This window comes from Aphelocoma coerulescens, chromosome 2 (assembly GCF_041296385.1).
Source record: "Aphelocoma coerulescens isolate FSJ_1873_10779 chromosome 2, UR_Acoe_1.0, whole genome shotgun sequence".
NCBI classification, from domain to species: domain Eukaryota; kingdom Metazoa; phylum Chordata; class Aves; order Passeriformes; family Corvidae; genus Aphelocoma; species Aphelocoma coerulescens.
In genome coordinates this window covers 73,746,537-73,774,291 of record NC_091015.1, presented here as the reverse complement: position 1 = coordinate 73,774,291, position 27,755 = coordinate 73,746,537, and the positions used below count along the sequence as shown (strand labels likewise).

At 37.8% G+C, this 27,755-nt stretch overlaps 1 protein-coding gene across 2 annotated transcripts; it reads left to right on the top strand.

The window, feature by feature from the left end:
• The first annotated feature begins 16 nt into the window (after nucleotides 1-16).
• KDM1B (lysine demethylase 1B) lies at nucleotides 17-27,755 on the top strand. Of its 2 annotated transcripts, XM_069008011.1 has the most exons (23): nucleotides 293-328; nucleotides 719-742; nucleotides 843-908; nucleotides 2,926-3,028; nucleotides 3,870-3,994; nucleotides 5,811-5,900; nucleotides 6,700-6,811; nucleotides 7,476-7,592; nucleotides 8,571-8,609; nucleotides 9,715-9,919; nucleotides 11,007-11,191; nucleotides 12,059-12,235; nucleotides 13,146-13,220; nucleotides 13,796-13,933; nucleotides 15,440-15,611; nucleotides 16,448-16,575; nucleotides 18,018-18,149; nucleotides 18,544-18,618; nucleotides 19,485-19,601; nucleotides 20,447-20,572; nucleotides 22,046-22,168; nucleotides 24,106-24,258; nucleotides 24,808-27,755. In XM_069008011.1, the coding sequence occupies exons 4-23, from the start codon at nucleotides 2,939-2,941 to the stop codon at nucleotides 24,889-24,891; spliced, it is 2,463 nt and encodes an 820-aa protein (XP_068864112.1). In that variant the 5' UTR covers nucleotides 293-328; nucleotides 719-742; nucleotides 843-908; nucleotides 2,926-2,938; the 3' UTR covers nucleotides 24,892-27,755. The 2 variants fall into 2 exon arrangements, with proteins under 2 accessions (XP_068864114.1, XP_068864112.1); XM_069008013.1 differs by lacking the exons at nucleotides 719-742; nucleotides 843-908 and adding an exon at nucleotides 17-80 and having other exon boundaries at nucleotides 262-328.

Here is a 27,755-nt window from a genome sequence, read left to right as displayed (position 1 = left end):
GGAAGCGGCGGCAGGAGGAGGCGGGCTGAGGGTGCACGGCACCGGGGAGGAGGAGGATGGCGGTGGGGATGGCGGCGGCGGTGAGTGACTCCTTCCCCCAGTTGCAGCGCCCACCGCGGGGCCGCCTGCTCCTCCCCAGAACGGCGGGGCAGGGGCCAGCGCTGCCCCCGTCCTCACCTCCCCGCTTGTCTCTTACTTCCCCCTTGTCTCCCTCCCTCCCTCCCTTCCTTCCCCCTTCTCCACCCTTTTTCCCCGCTGCAGCTCTAGCAGGAGGCGGCGCGGACACGCGTGAATGTGGTCTCCGGCCCCCGAGTGACGCGGCCCCGAGGTGAGTGCCAGGCGCCAGCCTCAGTGCCTGCCCCGCCGCCGGCCGGCACCCGCGGGACCGCCTCCGCCTGGCTCCGGGGCAGCCCAGCCGCGGGGGCTGCCCTGCTCCGGGGGCTGCGCTGCTCCGGGGGCTGCGCTGCTCCGGGGGCTGCGCTGCTCCGCGGGCTGCGCTGCTCCGGGGGCTGCCCTGCTCCGGGGGCTGCCCCTCGGGACCTCCGCCCGCCGCCAGCTGTCACAGCCGCGGCCGGCGGGGCTGGGCGCCTCCGCTTTACTCGGGCTGAGTTTTAGAGGTGTGTGCACTCCCCGTGTTAATGAGGCTGCTCTCGCTTCCTCTCCGTCGCTGACAGTGTGGTTTCTTTCTTTTTTAAATTTTTTTTTTTCTTCCCCAAAGACAAACTTGCTGCCAACTGTGCAGGTAAACTCCACAAAGCTTTCCAATGTAGGCCACACATTACAGACGGATGAAACATTATCGAATGTGACAGCGCATTATGCATCTCTCTCTCCTTTTAAAGGGCTTATTTTCTCAGCCAGTAAGATGCCTACAGGATAGGATGCAAAGTCATGTAAAGCTTGGTGGAGTAAGCCACATTTGCTTGTTCTCTAAAAATTTGTGGGGTTTTTGGAGGGTGGTTTTTGGTTTGGGAGGGAAGTGGGGACAAAGTATCATACAACTGATCTTTTTCTCCCTTTCACCCCACCTCCCTCTTACCCCTCCCATAGTGCTTACAGCAAAAACATGTCTCTGATTTCGTACAACTGCCCTCCGCCTTTCAAAATGGGAGGCCTCTCCGAATCGGAAATATTTTTACCAAACTTCCTAATGATTGGTAACTGGCACTTTTTCTCTCCCTGGATATGCAACGAAAAAAGTTTGCGTGTTCTTTTACCTTCTTGGATAAAAGGGCCCCATAGCAGTAGCAGACTGTGATCACCTGATGGTCACCAAAATGAGTCACCTGGTGCCTTGCTCAGCACTCCTTGCTCAGTTGGAAGCCTCTGACTGTAAGGACCGTGGCATCTCAGGACGATTATTTACTGTCAGAAGCTACGGTGATCCAGAGAGATACTGTTGTGCCACTGATCCATAAAGAAGGCTGTAGGGGAAAAAAGCCACCATTTTCTGGGGCGTTATGCAGCAGTTTAGGGAAATCTCATGTAAATGAAACTGGTTGGTTTTCTTTACTCTCCAGCCTTATCCACCCCCATACAGAGAAGTGATGCTAATTTTTTTTTTTTTAAGGTAATAGAGATTGACTTAATAATTTTTTTCCTACCTCTGGCTAGTTGTGATTGGAGGGGATACATGCAAGAAACAAAGTTGAGTTTTGTATTGGGTCACTTGAACTAATTTTTCACGTATGTGGATATCCTCATGTGATTTCCTCTCACAAACAATTTCTTCTATCTTGAGAGGAGAATGAACCAGTTTACTTGACGTGAATCAGCTTAATATGAAATTTTGTAAAATTCCCGCTCTCTTCCTGTTACCTTTACCTTTAGCAGAATTTCTGAGCGAAGATACTGCTGCCTTGTCCATCACTGACAGCTTGAATAAGGACATTGCAGCCTGAAACAGGGAGAATTGAGAAGTCTCACATATATATATATATATAAAAAAAAAACTCTTCCAAAAACATAATTACAAACTGATCCCTATTACAAGAATTTCATGATGCAGTGCTGTAGTACTAGGGGTTTATTTCCACTTCTTTTCTGTATGTTTTAGAGCACTCTTAGATTTACTTCTTCCTCTGGGCTTCGTGCTTTACTCCCTGTGAAAAGAAGGCCTTTGATAATACCATTTAAAATATCCTTTATATTATTTCTATATTTTATATAAATATAAATTTTATATAAACATATTTTTTATATTTATTTCTGCATAATAATTTCTCACACTCAGTGGTTTCCAGTTTACATGGTTAACTGCAGTCCATTCTGTGCTCCTACCAATGCAGTCAAAGACAGCTACAGAGCATTCTCATGCTATAAATCTTTTTTGTCCTGTAGAATACTTAACAGCAAACTTTGTAATATTCCAATCACTTACAGCTGCACTATAACATCAGTCTAGACTTTGAATTCTGATGTATTTTCATAGGAGGGTGTACAAGTCTTGGAAATGGTTGTTCATCTGGTATTAAATGTCTCTTCAGTACACTGTTTGGAAAAGTGCTTTACAGTGCAAATCTCTTGCTGCCAATAAATCAGTAGTTAGCAGGACGAGTGTTACTCTGAGTGGTATTTGAATGCTTGCATCAGCATTGAGCTGATGTCTGTTCACTTTGCCAACCCAAATTCCAGTCCAGGTCTTCACGTAATGCAAATCAGATTACTGAAATCCAGGATATGCTGATCTGGAACAGCCTGTCAAGATGTACTCAGGGATCTAATCTTAACCACAAATTTGGTTTAAAATAGTAGTATTGTTCCTTTCTTGTAATGCCTCATTCCCATTTTCCTCTCGAATTAACAGTGAAGCTGAACAGATTCTTACCTAGGTAACTCTGTCAAAAGTAGCATTATGATTGGCTGTGATTAACTCTGCAAAGTCAAGCAATTTAAATTAATTAACTATTGCCTACCTTTTTTCAGATCTAACAATACAATGTCAATGGGAAGGGTACGAACGAAAAAAAAGGCATGTTCTTTGGATCAGTCTCCAGACAGCCTTCCTGTGAGGAGTTCTGGAAGACAGGTATATATAATAATTTAAAAACACATGGACTTCTACTTTGCTATTTTTTAATTTTCTGTTGACATTTGTAAAGAAGTGGGCTTTGTTGTGGATAAGTTAGGTCTTAAAGTACTTATTCACAGAGAGGGAGAATGAGTTAATTCTGTGAATAAGCAGGTCAAGTGTCTCATTTTTCAAACAATATTCAGAAAAGATAAATACTCAATATAACCTGTAAGTATGTAATATGTTAAAAATACAGTCACAGATTTCTGTACAGTCAAAGTTTTCTGCCCATCCAGACAGAGGCCTAAAACAACATAATACACAGTGCCTTTGAGGCCCAGAAGAGACATTTGGTATACAGTTTTGTATCCAAAAAAATGCCCTAAGCCTACCCTGGTATTTTATTTGAGGCACAGATAGGATTGCCACTAATTAATATCTATAAGTATTATCAAAGAGGAGATTTTCCAAAGGAGAAATAAAATGAATGCATGAGGCTTGACTCATGAACACCTGATGGAGCTTAAAATACTATTTAAACTGTACGCTTTGCTTATAATTTCTTCAGTGGCATCAATTAGACTAAGGCAAGACATTTTTAGATATAAATGGTATTTCCAGTCTTGCTGTAGGTTTGGGTTTTTCTTTTTGTGGCCTTTTTTTTTTTTAGTAGAAAAAACTGACCTAATTTGACAGCTGTTTCATGCTGCAGCTATTTCACAATGGCTACAAAGATTTTCATTAGGATAGTTTTAACTACGGGATGCCACTCATAAGCTGCAAAACTGTCTGAATGCCACTTTGTAGAAGATGCATTTGTGTCATTTATGGTCAGATTCCAGCTATTCTTTATTAGGTGAAGAAGAAAGCGGCTGAAGCAGCAGATGATGATGATGAAGCATCAGAGAAGAAATACAGAAAGTGTGAAAAAGCTGGATGCACTGCAACATGTCCTGTTTGCTTTGCCAGTGCAGCTGAAAGGTTTGTTCCTTTTTACTTGCACTTTTCTTGGACTTTCTAAATCTGCAGCTGAAGTTTAGGATTCTAACTATATTCTGAAAAATTCCTTCATTTCTAAATGTAGAAAGAGAATTGAAGGATACTGCTAATATGAGTCTTATGATGCCAGGAAAATGTTCCAAGTTATTCCTGTTGTGGATAACTTTCTCCTGTGCAAGCTGCTAATTTGGATACAGAGTATCTTTGGGATATGCTTATTTATGTTATTAATGGTGTCCTTGCTTCTGTGAAAGTGAGAGCATATTAGTGTAATTTGAGAAAGCTAAACTTGCTTTCAAGATGGAAAATGAAACTACCATTTACTGTAGAAAGTCTTTACCACTCTTTCATTGGAATGCTTTGCATTCTGAGGTGAGATTCTAGCCTTGAAATCTGAGGTTTTAGGAGAGCCAGTCATATTTATCTGAAGTCTTTGTTCTTGTACGCTTTCTCTGCACTTTCACAAGTACTTTTGCATTGTGACCCTGGTGGTTTTGAATGCATGATACTGGCAAGGTATATCTATAATAGGCAACATGTTAGATCTCATTATGAAGCAGGCACGCTCTAGTTAAGTAGCACTCCTCCCTCCCTGATAATTGAGACAAACTTTCCTTCTTTATAGCATTGAAAAATAAATGAAACTAATTAGGTGCTTCATTTAGTTATATCCATGGATTGTTCTTTGGTGGCAGGAAGTCAATGTATTCTGGATGTTGTCATAGGGAAGCCAAGTGTTTTGGCAGCTGCCTGAGAGACTTGTCTGGGAAGTGAGCACCTGTGAGATCAGCATTGGTGATATTACAGTTTTTATTTAGGAAACAAAGCATACTGCTTACTCATCTTCTTGAATTGTTATTCTAATATTTTGATTTTCACCTTTCCCACTCCCCCAAGTACATACTTTCAATTTTCTTTATTTGAGATGAGCTCATTTCATGGCTATTTGAGTTAGTATCTTAGGTCACTGCTTTTTACCTTGTGCATTTATCTTGAACAATTTCATTGAGTTTAATGAGAGTATTCTAAGTGAAGAACAATTGCTTTGTCTGATGAATGTAATATTTGTAATGGATATTTCTTTTTGAGAGTAGTAAAGAACAAATGCCCAGAATGTGTAACTGCTTCCTTAGGGTTTTGTTTCACTGGGTTAAAATCACAAGTTGTTAATGAGAAAAAAATAGGCAACATCTGTTTTGTGTTCAGTTTTGCCTTTATAGTTTTGTCAGTTGCTCTGGGGACAGAACATTGTAATGACTTATGAATCAATTGATCACGTGTACAAGAAAACCCATAATTTAAATGATCCCTCCCAACTCTGCACTAATATTGGAAAAAAATGCAACAAAGTAAAGGAACTTTTAAGTTCTTGTGGAGAGGAGCTTTGTCATCTTATACGTTTGCAAAATGCTTAATGTGTCACAGCACATATTCACTGTTTCATGTTCAGGAAATGCCTGCTTAAAGGGTACTAAAGACAGGCTCAGTTGACCATTGTTAGAGGGAGGCTGCTGGAAGCCAGACCAACTATAAAACTGCACATTGTGTACACTTTGCCTCCTTTGCATCTGGTGTTGCTTAGTTTGGAAACTGGAAATGTTTGAGACAATTGAAATGACCTTATTGTTATTTGTATGGTTGTAGTGCCTTGTGTAAGTCAGCCTTCGTGAATAACATAAAGCCCTGGCTTGTTCTGAATATTTTGTTCACATCCTAGAACGTGCTATTGTCAATAGAATGATTTTTTCTTTTCCCCTAAATGTACTGTAAAACTATTTCTATGTCTCCCGCATTACAGATGTGCGAAAAATGGGTATACATCTAGATGGTATCATCTGTCCTGTGGGGAACACTTCTGCAATGAATGTTTTGACCACTATTACCGAAGGTAGATTTACCAATTAAGGTTGTGTCCTTTCAGCGCTTATGAAAATTTGGCAGCTGTTACAACTGTTGAAACATAAACAACAATAACAAACATGTACATAAACATAATACAAAGACTTGTCCTCTGTCCTTGCTTTAGCCAGACTGAGGCTTAGACAGTGATGCTAAAACTGCAGCTGTTGCATGGACTAATCAACTTAAACAGAGTAGCGTGAACAAAACTGGTTAGTTTAGGCAGGCCGGTTTGTGTGTGCAATTATTCTGAAGCTTTTGTCTTTTTTAAAAACAATGTCAGAGAATTTTAAATTATGAGTAAATGTGTTTTCCTGTGTAAGATAAATTCTCTTTACACTGTGCATTCGGGAGACCTTGCCACTCTAAAGCAGTACAATAAAAAGCAGCTAGAAATCAGTAAGGAGATCTAACTCTTGCGGTTCAGTCACCATGAAGACTCTTGTCAGGTTGACAGAGTGCTTTCAGCTCCAGGCTTCTTCCCATTTGAGTGGGAATTACATCCAGCTCTACCAAGAATTTTGTGTGCTTATGTGCTCAGCAGTACCCATCACTCAGTCCAGGCCTTAGATACCAGGAAGTGTGTTCATAAGCAAGAGGCCATAATGGTCACGATGCAATTTATTGCTGTTGTAAGAACCATGACTCTCTCCTTTTAACAGCAAAAATACTCTCTACACTAATTTCTCTGTCCTTATATAAAATGTTTAATTTTAGAGTAACTGCTATTGCTTGAGGTGAACTAGATATTCAGTTTTCTGACTTCTTGCTCTTTTCTTTCTTCTTAGCCATAAAGATGGTTATGATAAATATACTGCCTGGAAAAGGATTTGGACAAGTAATGGTAAAAGTGAGCCCAGTCCAAAAGCCTTTATGGCTGATCAACAGCTTCCTTACTGGGTAAGGTGAAAGGTGATTTATTTAATAGGAATGTGATGTTCTGATGTGTTTCTGATATTCTGCTGTTCAAGCAGATGGTCAGCTGAGTTTTTGTGGGTTTGTTTCTAGTATTAGGATAATGGAAAAGCTCAAGATAAAAATTCTGATCAGCTCCTCCACTGTTGGAGACTCTCTCCACACCCCACGAAGACCAATCTGTTACTTTTCAGTGAAGTAGTTGCTGTGATTTTCAGGTAGAATAAGATTTGGCAGGGAAAGTATGAAAGACTTTGAAATCAGATTTTGTATTTCCCTGGTAAAGAGAGCAGAAGAAAGATAGGAATGGAATGATGTTTGGTGGTGGTGTTTTGTTTTTTCTTGAAGTGGTGAAGAATATATTTTTGAAGTAATGCTTGCAAAGTCCACTGAAGACCATAGTAATGGGGCATTGAATTAATTTTGGCCTTAGGTTCTGTGCAGAAATTCAGTTTTGCAGGAGATGGGTGCAAGATATCTGTAGATCAAACACTATTTATGGCCTGATGATTGCAAAAGAATGTATCTAACAATTATATTTTACAACTTTCTCACGTCTCACTTCTTTCTGATTGGTTATTTAAGTTGCATTAATCTCATCTGTAATCACAAGCAACAAGTGAAAACATGTTTGTTTTTTGACTTGCAGGTGCAGTGTACAAAGCCAGAATGTGGTAAATGGCGTCAGCTGACAAAGGAAATCCAGCTGACACCACAAATAGCAAAAACCTACAGATGTGGTATGAAACTGAACAATTCCACCAAGGTACCACACAACAGTTTTGCTCATATTGAAACTTAACGAGTTGGAATTTCTTGTTTGTAGAAATCAATTTCTTCTTGTTTGCTGCTCAGTGTCTCTAATGTCAAAATGATAGTCTGATGGCCTGGAGAACTGCACAGTGACAGGCCTACATGCTGCTTGGACTTTTTGTTTTCTGACAGGAAATGTCAAGAAAGAAGTATCTGAAATATCTTTGTCTGCAGAGGCAATTGTAAAATCCTTCAGCTATGGAAAGGTTATCAGAATGTACAAAATAGACATACAGCAAAATGCTCATTTCAGTTTTGTTTGACCTTTCTTCATTATTGAGGAAAGCATTTGAAAAGCTCCATGAGCTTTTCCTAATTGCTATCAAGTCTGTCATGGGGCTTTATATGAAAAGTTTCAGCTTTGGCATGAAGATAACTCCTGAAATTTGAAAGAGTCCTTGAAGTGCTATAGAATATATTTGGCACTTACGAAAAAACACAACATGAAAATAGTGACCATATGAAAACCTGAAGGGTCAGCATTTAATTTTGAAACTCAGTGATAAAGATACTCTTAAAATAAATAAGAAACTCTCTTTTATAGTCTAGACTAGAAGAGTCGCTCTGGAAAAATGTGGGATATTTCCAGAATTTTTCTATAAAATTCTGTATTTTTTTCTTGATTTGTTTCAGTATTCCACCCCATTTTATAGAATAGAATGTATATTTTAATGTCTGATCATTAGAAACTAACTTAACAAATGAAAAACATTTTTTAGAGTGCTTTTGCTGTATGATGTGTTGTGTTTTTAACCTGCACATTTCTCTACTTTTTTTTTTTTAAACAATCATGTCTACTACAGAAGGCTAACACTATGCACTTCTTTTTGTTTAATTTAGAGAATTATGCCATAGAGTATTATTTTGCTTTATACATAATTTTTTCCGCACAGCTTAAGCAAAGCTCTCATACCATTCACTTGTCTTTCAGACTGAGGGCTCAGACCAGTGTTCCATGCCTGAGGACTTGGTGAGTAGTAGCTGTTCCTCCTCATTTGTCCTAGAATATGAAAGCAATCTTAAAGCACAGCATATTTCTTTCCTTTTTTATTTTGGTTCTTTGGCCAATTATGTCAGTATTTACGCATTTTGCTCAGGAAACTGTCAGACACTATTTGCAACAGAGCCTAGGGCTTTTTACGTTCTCATATTTTTCCTCTTTTCCCTTGCCATACCAAGTAGCTTTCAAGTGGTTCGTGGTGTCCTTCAGTCGTGACTCAAAGTTTACTCCCAATTCTCATTTTTGGTCAGGCAAAATATTACTCAGTTCCCATCTTTGAAGTAGAATTCATTCCCCATCCTAAAATTTCCTTGTCTTTCAGGTGGTTTCTGTCTTTAGTCAAGCTAGTCTCCTTTTTTTGAAGGCTGCAAGAGAACACCTAAGCATGTTTTCTCTCTCCTCTCCCTCATACTACAAAATGTACATACAAGATGTATGTTGGTGTTTCAAGGGGTTTGTGATCGTGCCACCCTGTGTTTCAGATTTCATATAAACTTATCTTCAATAAGCCAATGTTCACAAGTGTACCTGAGGTACCTCTATCACAGGGAACATGTTCAAGCTTATTGTTGACTCTTGTAGAAGCTTTGTGGCTTTGTTTCTCTAATGCATGTTTGACTTCTAAATTAAGGGTGAATCATCAGCGCTTCTTAGGGTTCTACAAGGTCTTTGATGGGAATAGCAGAATCTAAATTAAACTGATCAGTTAGTGTAGGCTTTTCTAACCTCAGACTTCTGGATGCGTGACTGTAAATGTTTTATAAAGGGCCTGATAAGCATAGATGTGTTATTATGGCATGTCTCATTTGTTTACTTTCCATATGGTGTGGGGTTTGTCAAGTTTCAGCTCCATATCTGAGGAAGAGATCAATACTACAGGTTTTCTGTGTCAGGCTGAGGAGGGGGAAAGAGGGAGAGAAAGTGTCTTGATGACTTGCAATTCTGAGATTGATACTTCTAGTGCTTTTTGGTCTCAGTTTTGGAGGGAGGGGGGAAATTGGTTCATTTTCCAACATTTTTAAAGTACTGATGTGTTCTCTTCTCCCCTCTTTCCTTCACTTCTCCGCTTGGCCAGAGAGTGGCTGAAGTTTCAGACCATTGGTGGTACTCCATGCTCATACTCCCTCCTTTGCTGAAAGACAGTGTGGCAGCTCCCTTTCTAGCTGCGTATTATCCAGACTGCGTGGGCATGAGTCCATCCTGTACCAGCACTAATCGGTTACCTGGTGAATCCAACCTTGTGAAGTTAGAGCACTTAAAGAGTGTTCCTAATGTGACTGGTAAGGGCCATCTGCAGGGCTCTGTTGCTTAAAAAGGTGTGATAAATTTTGCCTTATAACTGAGTTTATAAGGCACATAATTCTCCTGATTCGTAACACTGGTTCTGTTCTCAGCACTAATACACAGTCTCTGTGTGACTGCCTCTGTAGTTTGGTGCCATTCGCTTGTTTGTAAGATAAAGGTAATATATTTCTTATGGCTTTTCTTTAGGGAGTAAGCACAGACTGCAAAGGCTTTCTGTGTACCACTGTCATTTGTGTATAGAAAAAGGAAATTACCATGTAGGTAGTTAAAGACTGTTTGCATTCTTAAGGAAATGAAGATTTATCAAAAAAACCCAGGATTCTACTAGTTTTGATATTGTGGATCTTTGGGGCTTTGAAGAAAAGAATTTGATTTCTTAAGGCACTCAGATTCTGTTTAGGTTATATTTTTTTGCTAGTGACAGCCTGGGAGTGCAGATCTGCAGAATAGGTCAGGTATAGAAAAGGTAATTCAGGATTGTCATACTGACCTCTCAGAGAGTGCTTTGATGGAATTTCAGCTTCTGTGTTGTCTTAGCAGGCTTTGTTCTCCTTAGGTGCTGAAAATAAATCTGTTCATGTGTTCAACAGAAGTTATATCTGCTTAACAGAAAACTTCGTTACACAGAGCTACCAATACTGAACGTGGAAGATGACTACTTTTAATTATTACCCCCTCTGGGCAGTATAGGGAGTTGAAGAAGAAAGGAGTTCAGAGTACTGCCTGAGTCTGTACAGTGATGCTAGTCCTCAAGACTTGAATTTAGATTCTACTCCTTGTTGGAATCCTCATGGCATCGAAGTGCCATGAAACATTACCGATTCTTTGACAAAAATTCAGCTCTGATAGGTCCAAGGTGTACTCATCAGGCAGCAGGACAATAATTAATGCAGAGCTAGGGGGCAGGAGAGAGGAGAGCCGTATAAATGGAATCATTCTGGAGGTGCCTAGAGGCTGGAAAGCTTCCTTACTTGTTATCTGTGTGAGGTCAGTGGATCGTTTTAGAGGGAGAGGGATGTGATGTGATGGAGTATGATTAATTCCTGGTGTGTCTTTATTCAGTTGCAGGCATGAACAAGTATTTTCAGCCTTTTTACCAGCCCAATGAATGTGGGAAAGCACTTTGTGTGAGGCCAGATGTCATGGAACTCGATGAGCTCTATGAGTTCCCAGAATATTCACGAGACCCTACCATGTACCTGGCGTTGAGAAACTTGATTTTGGCTTTGTGGTACACAAACTGCAAGGTAAGAGATGCTGGTTGTTAATTTGCTTGTTTAAAAATAATAGCAGCTGTTCTGGGACTCATTTCTTGGATGACTCCTTACGCACCAGAAAAATTGCTCCCATGCTTTTGGAAATCCATTCTAAGATTGACTGGGTTTTGGGGGGTTTGTTGGGGTTGAGAGCTTTTGGTTTGATTTGGTTTTTCTTTTTTTAGATTTAATGCATAGGAGCTTTCTCTGCAGTAAAAATCAAAAGTTTTAAAATTATTAAAACTCTACACTGCCTAGCCAGCTATTAACTTTTTAAAGGGATGCTTGAACACATCTAAACAGTGTCTTGTGGGTGCTTTATGATTTTTTTTTTTTTACCTGATTGTTGGACAGGGAAGTGATTGTCCTTTTACTTAGGCTAACCCTATGGCACTGCCTTTGATAGAACTGCTGGAGTTTCACATAGCAAAGCTTTCTGATATGGATGTCTGCATTATGTGAAGGTTTTGGATATTAATCTCTTTTTCCCTTAAGAGTCAATTTTGGAATGGATTTTACTGGAATACCATTGTGAGCATTTCCACTATGTAGATTAATTTTGCAAACAGGAATCCATTTCAATACCATTCCTGTAGTAATGGAACACACCATGAAGTTTGTGAAAGTCTCTTGTAGACTCATTTGGTTTTATTCCATGTTAATCTTCCTTAATAAATGTTACCATACTGTGTAAAGCTAGCTGACAAGAATTTTCCACAAAAATTCTTTTAAAATGCTCTCAGAAGGCCGAGTCAGGATTTTTTACCATTTGATCTACAGTTTAAAAATGATGTAAACATATGAAAAAATGGAATATTAGAAAATCAACAGTTTCTATTCTTTCTTTCTCCTTTGCAGGAGGCTCTTACCCCTCAAAAATGTATCCATCATATCATTGTTCGGGGGCTCGTGCGGATTCGCTGTGTACAGGAAATGGAGAGGATCCTGTATTTTATGACAAGGAAAGGGCTAATTAATACAGGGATTTTGTCAGTCAGTCCTGACCAGTACCTTCTTCCTAAGGAATACCACAATGTAAGTTGCTGTAATAATCCCTACATTGTTAGTGCTATAAAACTACATGGTCCATACAATAATTATTTTGGTTCTGGATTTTTTTTTCTCATTTACATAAATGGATGGAATGATAGGTAAAATGACATCTAAAAGCTAACATGTGGCAAGTCTTTCACATTGTTGTCATATGCCTTCAATGGGTATGGAAACAACATAAATTAGAGTCCTTCCAAAAAAGATTTTTTTCCCACTAAAATCTATGGAATTCATTCTCATGGATTTGTGCTTCCCATGTGCTGTTCAGATGGATGGGAACTGTGTGAAAAATATACACGTTCTGTGGTTTACTCCTATAATACACCTCTGCTTCCATAGTGAGGAAACTGCTATTCCATGTTGGTTTGCAAGACCTATGATTTAAAGGGAACATGTTTATGACTAGCAAGTTGTTAGATAGCACCCAAAACTTACTAATGTATCCTCTAAGAGAATACCTCCTAGAAATTGTAAGTCATGTTTGGAAAGTGTATTTGTAGATGTTTTTAATTTATAAAATAGTTTTTACTGGTCAACCCAACCTATGATTGAAATCTTTACAAGGTATGTATGTTTCTTGTCTGATAAAATTCAGTTAGATTCCGACTTTTGTTACTGATAACTTCAGCTCTTTCTGTTAAAAGAAACTGAGGCATCTTCTTTTGAAGTCCTTAAAAACTTTAACTGTTTTCAAAGCTACCACTGATCTTGTTTCTATATTAAAGGCACTGTCATCTTTAAAAGTTATTACAGATTACTTTAGAGGGCAAGAAGACCTAGACTTCTGAAACTTACAGACATTTTTACCTTTTGCAAAAAGAAAAATGAGAGTGAAATGACAATTTCTGTTTTATTTCTAACTATTTTTATTAAATATTTTAATATATTTTAGAAATCTGTCATTATTGTTGGGGCTGGTTCAGCAGGATTAGCAGCAGCCCGACAACTGCACAACTTTGGAATTAAGGTAAGAAGCTTTAGAGTACATTACTTAAAAAAATCAGACTTCCTCTGCTTTGAAAAGTGTTGTTCATCAAAAAGAAAAAGCCTCCATTCTTGTTACAAACATGTATGTGTAGTACATCCTAATTAATTTGTAAAATCTGGGGTTTTACTGAGTAAATCTGCTGTTTAAAAGCAGTGTTTGTTTGTATCTAAAATTAAACAAAGCATGCAGCATATATTTTCTACAGACACGGCACCCAGATCATTGTGTTTAATAGCCTCTAGCATGCATTAAACTCCAATTTTGAGATTTCCTAAATAAATCTTCAGCTTTTTAAAAAAGAAGGCTTATTTTTGTTTCTAAAGTAACAGTTATATTTGTATATATAGATCCCGAAGTGTAACCTTTGAAAGATTATTTAAATGCATAAATTAACTACAAATGATCCAGAAATGAAAAGAAAGTGTTAAGATTGTTAACACTGCTGGATTGCTCAGGGATTTTTTTGTGTTTTGTTGCCTCCTTTGCTCTGGAGATGAACAGATATGCTTAATAGAATTTTATCTTACAATTTACTAAGCTGCATTTTGCCACAGGTCTTTGTCTTAGAAGCTAAAGACAGAATTGGTGGCCGAGTGTGGGATGATAAGACATTCACAGGTGTCACTGTTGGAAGAGGTGCACAAATCGTCAATGGATGTGTCAACAACCCAATGGCACTAATGTGTGAGCAAGTGGGTTCCTGCAGTGGTCATGATTATCACTAGTGAAAAACTGTTGTTAAAGCCAGGCTCAGATGGCTGGGTAAGGGTGGGAGTCCTTTTCTTGTGACATGATTAAAATCCTGTTCTGCATTGTAAGTAAATTCCATGTTGCTAATATATTTGATGACAGTTGGGAACAGAGAAGAGCTGTAGAATGGTTTCAGGCACATTATGTAAAGAAAACAAGGTGGCTCCAGCTTCTGAACCAGAAGAAACCACTTTTTTCCTCTTTTCTAGAGACAGTAACATAAAAGGTTCCCAGCAGACTTCTTTATGGCTGAGAAAGGCTTTACTGTGGGAGGCTACTGCTTCTGTGATGGATTTGCCTTTGCTGCCTCTCAGTATTTTTAGTTAAATTTTGCACAAGCTAAGATTAACATTTCTAGTTTTTTTAGTTGTTAGATTTTTAACAACTAAATTGCTACTGATGCAAACATGCTGTGGTTCAATTTCTGTAAAAATTCTTGTTACTTGCTGGTTTAGTTTAGTTTTTTTTGAGGTAGGGATCTGAATTTCTCCAAGTGGAACCTGAGTGTGGATTTTGCTCAGACACACATGTAAATCCAGCCCATGCCATTTAATTGTTTAGTGCTCTATAGTGCCATTAAGAAATTCTAGGTTTTTTATCTAGGTGTTTTAAAAAGTCACGTTTTATTTGTGAGACGGGGAACAATGACTTCTGGATACACTTCAGATACTCATCCCTTTGTGGCCATTTAATGTAAATTTTCATTGAAAGTACAACTGTGTCTTAAGATCTGCAGTGGTAACCAACAGCCTAGAGAGATGTGAGGATATGTGAAAAACACTGGAGCATGCCCTAAGTAACAAGGCCCTAGGAAGAAATTAGCACTGTGTTTGTGCTATTTTCTCTGGATTAACTCTGTAGAACACAAAAGCATCTTTATTTAAATTGAGCTCTGTTGTGTTTTTGATGCAGGTTGGATAAGCAAAGCAAGGTACTAGGTTTAATTCCAAATACTTACTTTCTTTGGTTGTTAATAACATTTATGGTAACTGGGAAACAATATCCTGTCAATTCCTGAGTTCAGGGAACTGTTTGGGCCTCAGACACCAGAAAGTTGTATAAAGTAACTGATTTTAATTGTGACTTAGAAAATGAATTGAGGTGGAAATAAAGGAGACTGGTTCATCATGTTTGATTACCAGACTCTGTATTTCTGCACTAGGCCTTGCCTGACAGGAAAGTTGCAGAGGAGGTTTCTTTGAATCCCCAATAAAGGAAAGGACAGAAAAGTGGGAAAAAACCAATTTGTGGACAATTAACAGATAGAAGGATTGTTGGTATTCCAGTTTCAAGTGAACAAGAGTTACTCTGACTAAAGTTGTTGATGTTTTTAAAATTGTATCACTTAAATCTGAGGCATTTACCACCTTATGTTAAGTAACTTTGAGCAGGCTGGGTGCTGTAGATTTTTCATACTTAAAAAAGCAATAAAATGTCTTTTTCTTAAGCTTGGCATAAAAATGCACAAACTAGGGGAGAAATGTGACTTGATCCAGGAAGGTGGAAGGATAACAGATCCCACTATTGATAAACGTATGGACTTTCATTTCAATGCCATCCTAGATGTCGTCTCTGAGTGGAGAAAAGATAAAACCCAACATCAAGATGTTCCTCTTGGTGGTAAGTGAGAGATTTATTGCAAAGTGAAGGTGTTGGCTATGTTCATAAAGTTCTATATTAAATTGGCTCTTACATCAGACATTTTTTAAAGTGTATGGCTGTCCATCTGACCTTAAATCCAATAGGTATTTCTGATATTCTGTCTTGTTTTCATGAGGTAGCTTTTTTCAGTATAGCTAGTGTCACTAGCAGCTCAAAAGACTTGCTTCTGGCTGAAGCAGGCCATAGCTAGCCTTAGCCTTACACTTTTTGACTAACCTGCCTAAAAATGCCTGATCAAAGCCGCCTGCTGGCAAGAAGAGTCCTGTCTCCATTGGTAACGCCTCCCACCACGGTTACAGCTTGTAAACTCAACAGCAAAAAATAAATTTGCTCAGGAATGTCTGCCTCCCAAATCTCTTTAGCATGGATTCTGTAAGACAGAATTAAGAACTCCTATGTTCTTCAGTGAACCCTAGATCAAATTTCTCAGTTCTTTGATTTTGTAAAAATTAATCAGGATTTATTTGCAGGGATTCTCCATTATCTTAAAGTGTATTTTACCTGAAATATCTTCAACTGTATATTGATGATAGCTAAACAATTAATTTCTCTCCTGTCTCACTTAGAAACCTATGAGTAAACAACAAAGTTGTACTCTATCACTGGAAAGATCTTGTGGTTTTTTGGGTTTTTTTTTGTTTGTTTTTTTTTTTTTTTCTATGAGAAGAAAAACATCTTGGTACAAACTAGCACTAAGCTTGAAAATCTTGTGATCCAGGGAACAGCATGTTGAAATGCAGTAGGACTTCTGACAAACTGTGATATATTCTAATTTAATATGTGTTCTTTCACAGAAAAAATACAAGAGATCTATAAAGCCTTTATTCAGGAGTCTGGTATCCAGTTCAGTGAGCTGGAAGAAAAAGTACTACAGTTCCATCTCAGTAATTTGGAATATGCCTGTGGCAGCAATCTCTCTCAGGTGAGTTTTGACAGCTGCGTTCTGAAGTGGTTGAGCTCCACAGAAGATAGGGTTAGAAGTAACCTTGAGAAATCACCTGATCCATTCTATGGCCCTAGAGGAAGAATCAGCTATCCTGACTATTCCTACACCTCTGACCTGTTCTTTGCAAGCACTGAGACACCGACTCCAACACTGCCTTGTTTAATCTGATGGGAGTTACTGATGCGTTTCCAGTGAGATGCTCTTTAAGCAGAAGTTGAGAGTAGATGGTTAGAAGGGAGTAGTAGGGCATCTTGCTGAGATGCTGGGTGAGAGTTAACTCCTCCTCAGATGTTGGGTGTGACTTCTGCTTCTCAGTTCTGTTTAAGAACTGAGGTATTTCTCTACCCCGCTATGTATCTTGAGAATAAATGCATTTAACTTCTGAAGTGTTCCAACCCCCTGATGGTGAGGCCCAGTTCACCACTCCTAGGTACTCTCTTGGCTACCTCATACTTGGCTGCCATCAAGACTTCAGTTTTAACCAAGCAGCTCCAGGAAATACCAAAGTATCATATTATTGGCAGTGCATTATTTACTCAGTCCTGTTGCTACATTTAAAGACATTTAGTGTCAACTGTACTACAGCAGTGGGACAGCTGACTGATACATGCAGATGTACAAATCTGAACTGAGAAGTGCACAAGAACATAACAAAAATCTGCAAGACAATGCTATACCAGAGCAGTCACTGGAAAATATTTTGATAGGTCAAGTTTTCATACTCCACGAGCACCCAGGGGAATTAAGAAAGATGCAAAAATCTACCTTACCTTCAATTTTAGAATCAAAATATGATTGATTTTATGCAACTGCAGTGATAGGAATTAGCATCTGAATAGTAGTTTGAGAATTGTTTCAGATTTTTCACTGCTAAGTGGTAATTGCTTAGTGCAAATACCACTATTTTATTAACTTTAAGGTTGCAGGGGTTGGGGGACAAGGTCAATGAAAGGTATCATGGAAAAACCTCCAAAGTGACAGAAAAATTCCATCGAGCTGTTTTTTTTTTGTATCTCATTTTCCCCTTTATGTTGGGAAATAAGGTATTTCCATTTTTATATGAAGTCCTAAGGCTGTAAAATCTGATAATTTTGCTGGATATGGACAACTGAAATAAATACACTGCAATTCACCTGGATTTTTGTACTACTTTCCTTGTTTTCTCTCCTAAGCAGAACCATAAATTCTCTGCTACTGACCAACCCATATTAAGACTTTTCTTAATCCAGCAATTGATATGTTATATACTAGCACTAGGTAAATAAGAATTTTGATTTTGTCAGCATTGCCATAAATTCTGGTAATACACTTTTTCCAGTTGCAAAGGGGGCTAGGGTGGCTTCTTCTAAGCTGTGGAACTTTTCGTAGGACCCATGTCCCATCACCAGTAGAAACAGGCAATTATGTTCTGTCCACAGGTATCTGCACGCTCATGGGACCACAACGAATTTTTTGCCCAGTTTGCTGGAGATCACACTCTTCTAACTGTGGGATATTCCACTGTGATTGATAAGTTGGCAGAAGGGCTGGACATCCGGCTGAATTTCCCAGTGAGTCTGGAAAACGTTGATGCACTGCCTGTCTTGGATTGCTTTGAAACATCCCGTCATATATTTGTTTTCTTTTGGACCAGGCAAATCTGTGCCCGTGATTGTTTCAATTTTTCTTTAAAAAAACCCAAGAGGACAATTTCAGCATTTCTGAAATTCACTTTGAGGACTATCAGTACTTAAATATTATGATATGATGATTTTATATGTTTAGAATCATGATAATTTTTCTTTTTCAACTTCGTGGAGGCTATTTTTCATCTTTCAGGATTTCTCTGAAAATTTGTGTTATTCACTTTCTAGTTTGGTGACTGGTGCTATATTAGCTGTTCTTGCTGGAATTTGCATTGCATATGTACATTTTATAGTACAGCCTTTCAATGTCTTTCAATAGGTACAGAGTATTGACTATTCTGGTGAAGAAGTGCAGGTCACTACTGCAGATGGAACAGTGTGGACAACACAAAAGGTACCAAGTATGCTTCAAGACTAAGAATTTTAGAGAACACACAGTACTTTTTGTCTTTTCTTTCTCTCAGAAGGCAATTTAGTCCAATTTCTCCCCATTCAAAGATGAATACTCATGTATTTTAGTGGTATGCATTTGGGTGTCCTAGAGCCTAATTTTTTGTGAGGATGCTTGAGATTGAGAGTATGAGTTGATTTGAAGAACTAAGGACTATAAAGGGTAGTACTAAAAATGTGAAGCAAATAGATTTTCATCTGGTCTTTGAAATGACATTTATGTTACCTGCTTCCATTCCCTGCTCAGCTTTACCCCATTCAGCATGTGTATCTGCCCTGTTAAAGTTTCCAGGCTTTGACAACCCCTATTTCTCGGTCTCTCTTATTCCCTGTATCCCCACCTTCTTCCTGCTGAGTAATTTAGCTTTTAGTAATTTTTAAAATTATATATCAACTTGATAAAGATTGGAGTGGCATCAACAATGTTACTGAGTATTTTAAAGAGAAGGAATCTCTGATTAAAACCAAACCACTGACTGACTGACTATCTATCTCTCCATTCAAACAGTTTTGTTAATCTGAGAACCATTGACTACCATTTACTGGATGTATTGGTAGCGTGGTTAGCACTGATACAAGCAGTTCAACAGACTATGACTTAAAATCAGTGAACTATGGGATCTGTTCTCACCTGAATGTAAGGCATGTGTTTCCCATTAATGGGAACTAAAACCAGAAATCTGGAAATGTCTGGTGTGTTATTATGCTGCATCCTACAAGAACAATCTAAGACAGTTAGGAGGATGCTATGAGGCTTTAAGTGCTGTATTCAGGTTTTGGTACTGTTGTGATTGTAGCTGTTTCTTTCAGGTATTAGTGACTGTACCACTGGCCCTTCTTCAGAAAAATGCCATTCAGTTTAATCCTCCACTGTCAGAAAAAAAAATTAAAGCCATTAATAGTTTGGGAGCAGGAGTCATTGAGAAAGTAAGTGATTTCATGTTATCTTTAATTTTCTTTTCATAGAAACATTGGCTGTTTTGTCCCTGCTGCTTTTGCAGTGTATTTCTCAGGATTTATGATGCATTTCATTTTACTTGTATACAGTTGCCCAGGAGAGCAAAATGTTATCGGGGATCACATGTATTTCTGCTTCTTAGATTTCACAACTTGATGGCATTTTTAAAGAAACTGTTTGCAGAAGAATTTCATAGCTTAGACATTTTGTGCCTAATTTTGATCAAGCTTGCATGATGGTCTCGAATCTTTCAGAATTCCAATAATGTGTTTATTTCAGGTCATTTTAACCTAGTAAATTCATAAACTATTTGCAAAGAATACTGAAAGTTGTGTATTTGACCAGTGTAAAATCTCCTACCCTTTCCCAATACAAAAACACAGCCTCTCCTGAAAAGCTCCCTAGTAAGATGTGTTCTTAGAAGAAAACAGTAACAAAGTAATGCCAGAAACAGGATTATAGCACTGTTGAAATTAAAAGACAAGATTAAGAAACTCCAAATACAGGATGCAGATCATTTAAGTTATACATTAGGTTTGCAAAAAAAATCTGCTGAATTTCTTGAGCATTTTACACAATTGCATCCTTTGTGGATTTGATATTCTGTGCATTTGCAATTTATGAGATCAGCATTTTTTTTTCTTTGCCTGTCCACCTTGGAGGACAGGTCCATATATTCTCTGTTGGGACCTACTAATAGGAAGAGCTGTGTGTCTAAATGAGTGGTAACAGGAAAATGTGTTAGAAGAACATATACCTGTTATGAGTTTTGTGGTATGAAATGCTTAAATTCCATTCTTCTTTATCTTTCTAGATTGCCTTGCAGTTTCCATATAGATTTTGGGACAGTAAAATTCAAGGGGCTGATTTTTTTGGTCACGTTCCACCCAATTCCAGCCAACGTGGGCTCTTTAGTGTCTTCTATGACATGGATCCAGAGGTATGATATATACCAACTGTATTTTTTCTTGGCCCTTCACAAATTCAGTTTGAAATCTAGGTGAAGTAATTACTCAACAACAAAATTTTTCTTCTTCCCTGCCCCCCTCCCTTGGTCCCTCCCCCCATCTGCAACTATTAAAAGCAGTGGAAGCAGCGTCATTTACCAAGAAAAACCTGATCAATATTTTGTTGTAATAAATGGGAATGTTTTCCACTGTTTGGATACAGAATAATATACAAACAAGTACATTCTCTACTGAAAAAAAGGCTGTAATACCTTATTATCGAACTATTAATGTGGAAAAAAGGCTACTAGTGACTTCCAGTTTAGGACTTCTGTTCCCTTATTAAATCAGCTAAAAATCCCATTAAAAAGACCATGCTAACTTACTAATGCTCACTGGCTTGCAGTAGTCTGAATATCTATGTGGAATAGCAGAAAAAAAGACAAACGCCAAGTTCTGCATGAAACTGAGACCTGTAGGGTCAGTCTCATACTCATGAATTTCAAAGCAGATTCAAACCAGTGGACTGACATCATGTTTCTCTTCCCTGCCAGTTCCAGGCAGACACATGACACATTTGTATTATACCTCTTCATACTTTTGCAACAACTGCTGCTTTCTATTTGGCAGCAATTAAAAAGCCATTTTGTGACCTGATGTCTTACTCCAAAAGGAAACCATCCTGTGATGTTTGTGCTCTGTTACTGTGTGATCTGTACCTGTATACAACTTTAAGTGAGTTGTGTCCAGTACTCTTAAGCTCATGCTGCAAGAGGCTCAGTGTGCTGGTGCTGTCCAGAGACCTTATACGTAATTCTTAATTTGCTTGACAGCTATTCTCTGCTAGTTTTCAAATTTAGTAACAGAAGAATTACTGCCTTACATAAACAAGAGAGGCAGAGTTCCATAAAGGTACTGGGAACCTGTGTGCTCTTCTCTACTCACCACTTCACCTCTAAAACTTCTGCATGGTAGCAAATGTCTTGAAGTGGAAGAAAATACCAGTAGAAGTGATCTTTCCAAAAAATCTGCTGGTAAGAACCTAGTATTGGTCTAATCAAAAACATATCTAACTAGTATTTAAATAGATTCTCTCTGTCACCACATTTTGAAAATGGAGTACAGCTGAGGTGGAAGTCTGGCACAGAACTGAAGCTTCAGAGGGTGCACAAAGAATAACACTAACAATGTAATTTTTTTTTTTTTTTGGTACAGCCTTTAAGCAGGTAGATAGGAAGTTTTCAGTAAATTCAGCAAGTTGTAAAAGGGGCTGACTGTAACAAATCTGTGAACAAGACATCAGAAGATGTAATTTGAGCATAAATACTGTAGAATATGCACCCTTTATTGCAAGGAATCAAACCCACTTTTCTATAGAACAATAGTTGCTTTGCAGCTGAAAATATCTTTGCAATACCAATTAAGAGAGACTTTTTATGAAATACTTAATAAGGTCCTGTTTTTAGGGCAAAGAAAGCATTTTAATGTCAGTGGTCACTGGAGATGCTGTGACAACCATTAAGAATTTAGATGATCAGCAAGTACTGCAACAGTGTATGACTGTACTCCGAGAGCTGTTTAAGGAGCAGGTAAGAGAAGCCTCTTTTATTAAGAGATGAATTAACCTGTCACCAGAATAAAGCTTTCAAATGTAGTACTTCATGATGTATAGGCAAACCTTTGACATTTAAAACTATTCTTCTTTTCTTGTCAGTTTCAGGGAATAGGTTTTCTTTGAGACATACTAAAATCACAATTTTTGATCTCTTGTGTGAAAAATGTGTTTTGAAAGATGTCTCAGAAGGACAGTAGTAATTAACTGAAAGATACAAATGAACTATCGTCCTTCAAAGTGCTTTTAAAAAGCAAAATTGATTAAAATCAGTACTTTAGGCACATAACACAAAACATACTTTTTACTTGGCTGTCACTTTTTTTTCGCTCATGACCACTTCTAATACGTGATAAGATCTTTCAGCTAGGCGAATTTGGTTGATTTCTGCCTTCTCCCCTCCAAAGGCAACTGAAATTACAACATCCCAAAACAATCCAATCGAATCAGTTTCTCTTCTACTAACAACCCTTTCTCAGCTGTCTTGGGATGGAAGTACAGGCAAAATGATCTAGCAAAGGCCCTACATCCTGAATGTAAAAAAAAACACTAGATAAAAATTTCTACCTGTTTTCCTTCCCGCAGATCATCATTAGGATAAAAACTGAAAATCAGAGAAATCTGGGGCAAGCAGAACACTATCACTCAGCAATGTTACTTGCATTCCACTCTAGAGACAATAATGCCTCAATTAATTTATTTAGAGCAGTTAGATCCCCAGGAATGATTGTGTTAATAATGTTCAGGGGTGATCTCTCAAGTTTTACTGAAGGTTCAAATGTTAGGATTAATGATCTTGGAAGAACTTCAGTATCTAAAGACTCAACTACTCCTAGAAACATACCTCTGGCAATGGCTTTATTGTTACTAGAACGACATGCAGTGGAAGTTCACATACTTGTATTTTGATCTCATGAAAATGTAGCAAATGGGTCTTTGGTTTCAGTGCCACTCTGGTCCAGAAGAGGGATTGTCATGGCTATCTCCATGGTTAATAGCTGTCGTGAATTTCAGTGACCTGAGGATGATGCAGCTGGATTTTCAAAGACAAGCTAGCTTCAGGGGTGTACCAGAGCTACTTCTGGGACATTCGTACAACTTGTCATACTTGGCTGGTCCTTGTCTTGATTGCTTGAGCTTGAGTCTCTCATGTGCTGCCTGAATGGGTCTATTTGTCAATAACAGACATTGTGCAAGAGGCAACCAGAGCTGCTTCTGTTTACTTGTCATGAGCTCCTCCAGAGTAAGACACAGCTGTAGCTGACTAACCCTTCATACAAGTGTAATTCAGGCTCTCTTTGGTACAAATCTGTGGAATTTGCTGCAACGTGACAAAGAATACACAGTATTACTGTCATGGCTCAGCCAGATCCTGACTTCCTGGTTTTTGTTTTCTCCCTGAACCTAGTTTACAAGACAGCTCATTTTCTGATAGATAAGTAATCTTATTTCTCCACTGGAATAAAATTATCTCCAAAATGAAAATTGAATTTTGAGATTTAACAAGCTAGATGTAGCAAGCATTATGTCTAACCAATACAAAAATTGCTTACCTTATACATACAAACATGTTGAACAGTATCAGCATTGTATTTGTTTACAAGAGTATGCATATATGTATTTTGAGGGGAATTTTCTTTCTCGTGTACTTTTAGGTGTATTACAATATACAGATTTGTTGAATTCAGGATAGTGTAGCTGTGATGTTTCAGGCATCAGGTGAGTCTAGCAAACGGAATTATCTTTGTGGTTAGTACTATAATTAAAAAAATAGGAATTTAATTCTGGAATGCAACCTTAATCTGTATCTTAATAATACAAAATACTCTAAAGATTACAAGAAACCATGTGAGAAAAAGCTGTGCAATTCTGAACTTCTCTTTGCAGTGTTTAACTCCTATTTTGATTATGCAGGAGGTTCCTGACCCAGTGAAGTTTTTTGTTACTCGATGGAGCAACGACCCTTGGCTGCAGATGGCGTACAGTTTTGTGAAAACTGGGGGCAGCGGTGAAGCTTACGACATCATAGCTGAAGACATACAAGGAAAAGTTTTTTTTGCTGGTGAGGTAAGTATCTTTGTTACTGTTGATTAAAGTTACTGGGAGCAGTTTCTTATGGAAGATCATCTCTTGCTAAGCAACACCATTAACCTAGAGGTAGTATATAAATATTCTGTTATGTAAATATGCTAATGATTCTTGACGCAGAACCCTCTCTATTCATATTATTACTGGGCATGGGAAGTTTGCCAAATACTCCAGGCCAGGAGTAAAATGCATTTTTAGTCAAATTTTCTTTCTGTTACTCCACTTGTGGGTAACATAACAAATGCACCATGATGGTGTAGGTGCACTCTGTACTGGAGCAGAACTTAACCTGCACCACTAAAGTGCAGATAGCAGAACAACTGCTACTTCTGTAGCTGACTTGCTTGCAAATTTTGATGTTCCTAAATATCTCGAGTATTTCCTTTGATGCTCTAAGGATTTTTCCACAGCTTTTAAAAATGTAGGTATATGCTTAAGGAAAACAAAACCGATCTTGTAAACTAAAATTCTATGCCATTTGTTTTAGAAACAATTGACTGTTTTTTCTTTTTTTTTTTTCTAATGCAGGCCACAAATAGGCACTTTCCCCAGACCGTTACAGGAGCTTACTTGAGTGGGGTTCGAGAAGCAAGCAAGATAGCAGCATTTTAAGTACCTAAATTTTGTGTTCATAGATATATTTTTAATTGATTTCTGTGGGTAAAACAATCTTCAAGTTTCCTATTGCTGCCTTTTTCCTATGTGGTACTTAAATAGTATATGGTACCTGAAGATAAAATCTTCACCTTCCTTTTCCTCTTTCTCCCCCACCCTATTTTAAGCCCTGATGATACATATTGTTGGGGGCTTTTTTCCAGCCAAGGTATTACTAGCAGGAGTGACATTGGAATCACTGGCCACAGCTTAACTAGGAGAACTTTTGTCAACAGTCCTCTTCTGTATGGCTCAAGTCATGCTTTTGTGAACCTTCATTGCAGAAGGTCAGATTAAAACAATACTAAGTTAACATACAGCATTAAAAATGCTGGCAGTTAGTAACGATATGGGAATTTTCCACTAACTGTGCTTCTCAGGTTGATTATGCTCATAGGAGTTCAAACTGGCTTCCAAGAGCCTGAATAGCCTAGAAAAATTCTAGGATTAATATAGGAAGGAACTCAACTATCACTTTTCCCACTTGCAATCAATAACCTTTTCTATAATATTTTTTCATATTCTTAGCTTCCACTAAGTGGGCTTTGGAATATGAAGTTTGTTCCTTTAAATAAGAGAGCTGGAACAGTTTACAGTGCAATCATAGAAAGGTTATTGTAGCTAATCAAAACTTGAAAAATTAACTTTTACATTACTTTTAAAAACTTTGAAATATTATCTCTGCTACTTTCAGAGAAATTCTTGTTATAATAATAGGCTAAGAGTTTAGATTTGCTCATTGCTTCTGTAGAAATAGGACAGCTTAAAAATACTACGTTGCTATGATTATTTTGAAAACAAACTTCCAGATTCATTTGGGCTGAGTAGAGGAAGTATCTGCTGATATGACTGTACAGTCAGGAGTGCAGGACTGTAAGTTCTTAATAGCTCATTCAACTTTTATATTAAAAAATAAATGAAGATGAATGAGGAAAAATATTAACACTCTTATGAAGGGCTGAAACAAGGTGGCTTGCACTTTGACTTGAAGTTTATTTTTTTTTCTTTTATTATGAAAGTATTATTAAAAACAACTTGAGAGAGTAATTCAGTAAGGGCTAGACATCTGTCTAGTGCTTTTCCATGGGACAGGGAGGAAAATATTTTTCAACAGAAATAAGAGAGATGCAACTGGGATATCTATTGTAGTACTGTTCCACTATATTGGTATTAATGAAAAAAAATTTAAATCCACTTTTAGATCTCTTTCCTCACACCTTCTCTATAACTTGGCTGCATAGGTGTCAAGATTCTGAAACGAACTTAAGCACTTAACTCTATCCTGCCCCATTCTCATGTATAGGCTTTTCTCTTTTATTAATCCCTTCATTTAAGAATGACACAACAAACATTTTTGAAAGCATTTACAGTGCTTATTTCCTTAAAGGTACATCCTTGGAAATAAACAAGAAAAAGAAAAATCATAGAATGTTAAGGGGTTGGAATGGACCTTAACAGTTGTCTAGTCCCAACCCGCCCTGCCATGGGCAGGGACACCTCACACTAGACCAGGTTGCTCAAGGCCTTATCCAGCCTGGCTTTGAACACCACCAGGGTCCTACTGAATAAATGCAATTCTTCTTTTCAAATATGTAATATTTTGTTTTTAGAGTAGGTATGATATTGTTAAAAACCCTTTATTTAATCTCTAATTTACAAGTTGAAGATGTTTATATGACTAGATGTTTTTCAGATATATATTCTGTTCTGCTTCTTAATGCTGAGTTATATAGACTAATAGGAAGAGTGTAACTGTTCATAATTTTCCTCTACATAAATGCTGGTATGTACAGTTTTAAAGTATTTCCAATTATTAAATTGCAATTTAAAGGCCATTAAGAAGCAAGACAAAGCCTTTTCATGATAAAAAATAATCAGGACCTCAAATTTTGCTTTTGGCAGTCATTTGCACTTTGTTAATTTCATATATTACAGGCCAACTTATGGCATAACTAGGAAAGATTGATAGCTATGTATGTTTGAGTTCCAAGTTTCTTCCCCTCTTTAACATATATGACAAATTATTGGGAGAGGAGCTTCTGGTGGTGGGAAAAAAAGCTTATTACTACAAGCCCAAAACATTATACTCAATGGCTGCTTCACATGACCTTGCTTAAAAACCTTCAGTTAGCTTAGTAACATATACAAACATGTCACATTTCAGGTAGGAATGATCTGGAAAGTTTAGCTCAGCATCCATTTCGCCAGTCCAAAGTTTGTATGAACATGCTTGATGTAATTCTGTTATTTGTACTTGGGATTTTCAATTTACCTACAACTTTGCAGCTAGATGAAAGCTGGATTCTAGAGAAGAGAGATGGACATGAAGAAATACTATCACATTTGGCTTTAGATGATGCACACTTAACAGCATTAGAAAAACTGATAACATGATAAATTTACCAATGGCCTAGTCTTTTCATTATTTGTATATTGTTTTGGTACCAGGGCACTTAAGGGCACTTAAACTGTGTTGTGCTGCACTGAAGTTTGAGGAATAAATAAAATAAGTATGTTTCATTTTAATTTACGTTCATTTGAAATATGTAAGAACATCAGGCTGGTTCTGAGACTTCATTCTTTAATGTTGCCCAAAATTTTTTTAATATCTATGTTAAAATTTATTTCAAGCATGTATGTATTTTTTCTTTTGTGTTTAATTTATTCCCTCAAATAAAGAACTGGGGAATGTTTTCTTTGAGTAGGTTTGTCTAAATGTTATTAAAAAGATTGGAATGCAGAGCATGATCTGTTGTTACACTTCAGTTCTTCTGTGTGACTATGTTATAGCAGCAGAATAAAACTGGAAAGTATTCACAGGA

Coding starts and splice junctions, on each gene's coding strand:
- KDM1B (XM_069008013.1), top strand. CDS start 2,939: ATGTCAATGGGAAGGGTACGAACGAAAAAAAAGGCATGTTCTTTGGAT. Junction 9,920..11,006: donor GAGTGTTCCTAATGTGACTG/GTAAGGGCCATC, acceptor GTCTTTATTCAG/TTGCAGGCATGAACAAGTAT. Junction 22,169..24,105: donor GAGAGCTGTTTAAGGAGCAG/GTAAGAGAAGCC, acceptor TTGATTATGCAG/GAGGTTCCTGACCCAGTGAA.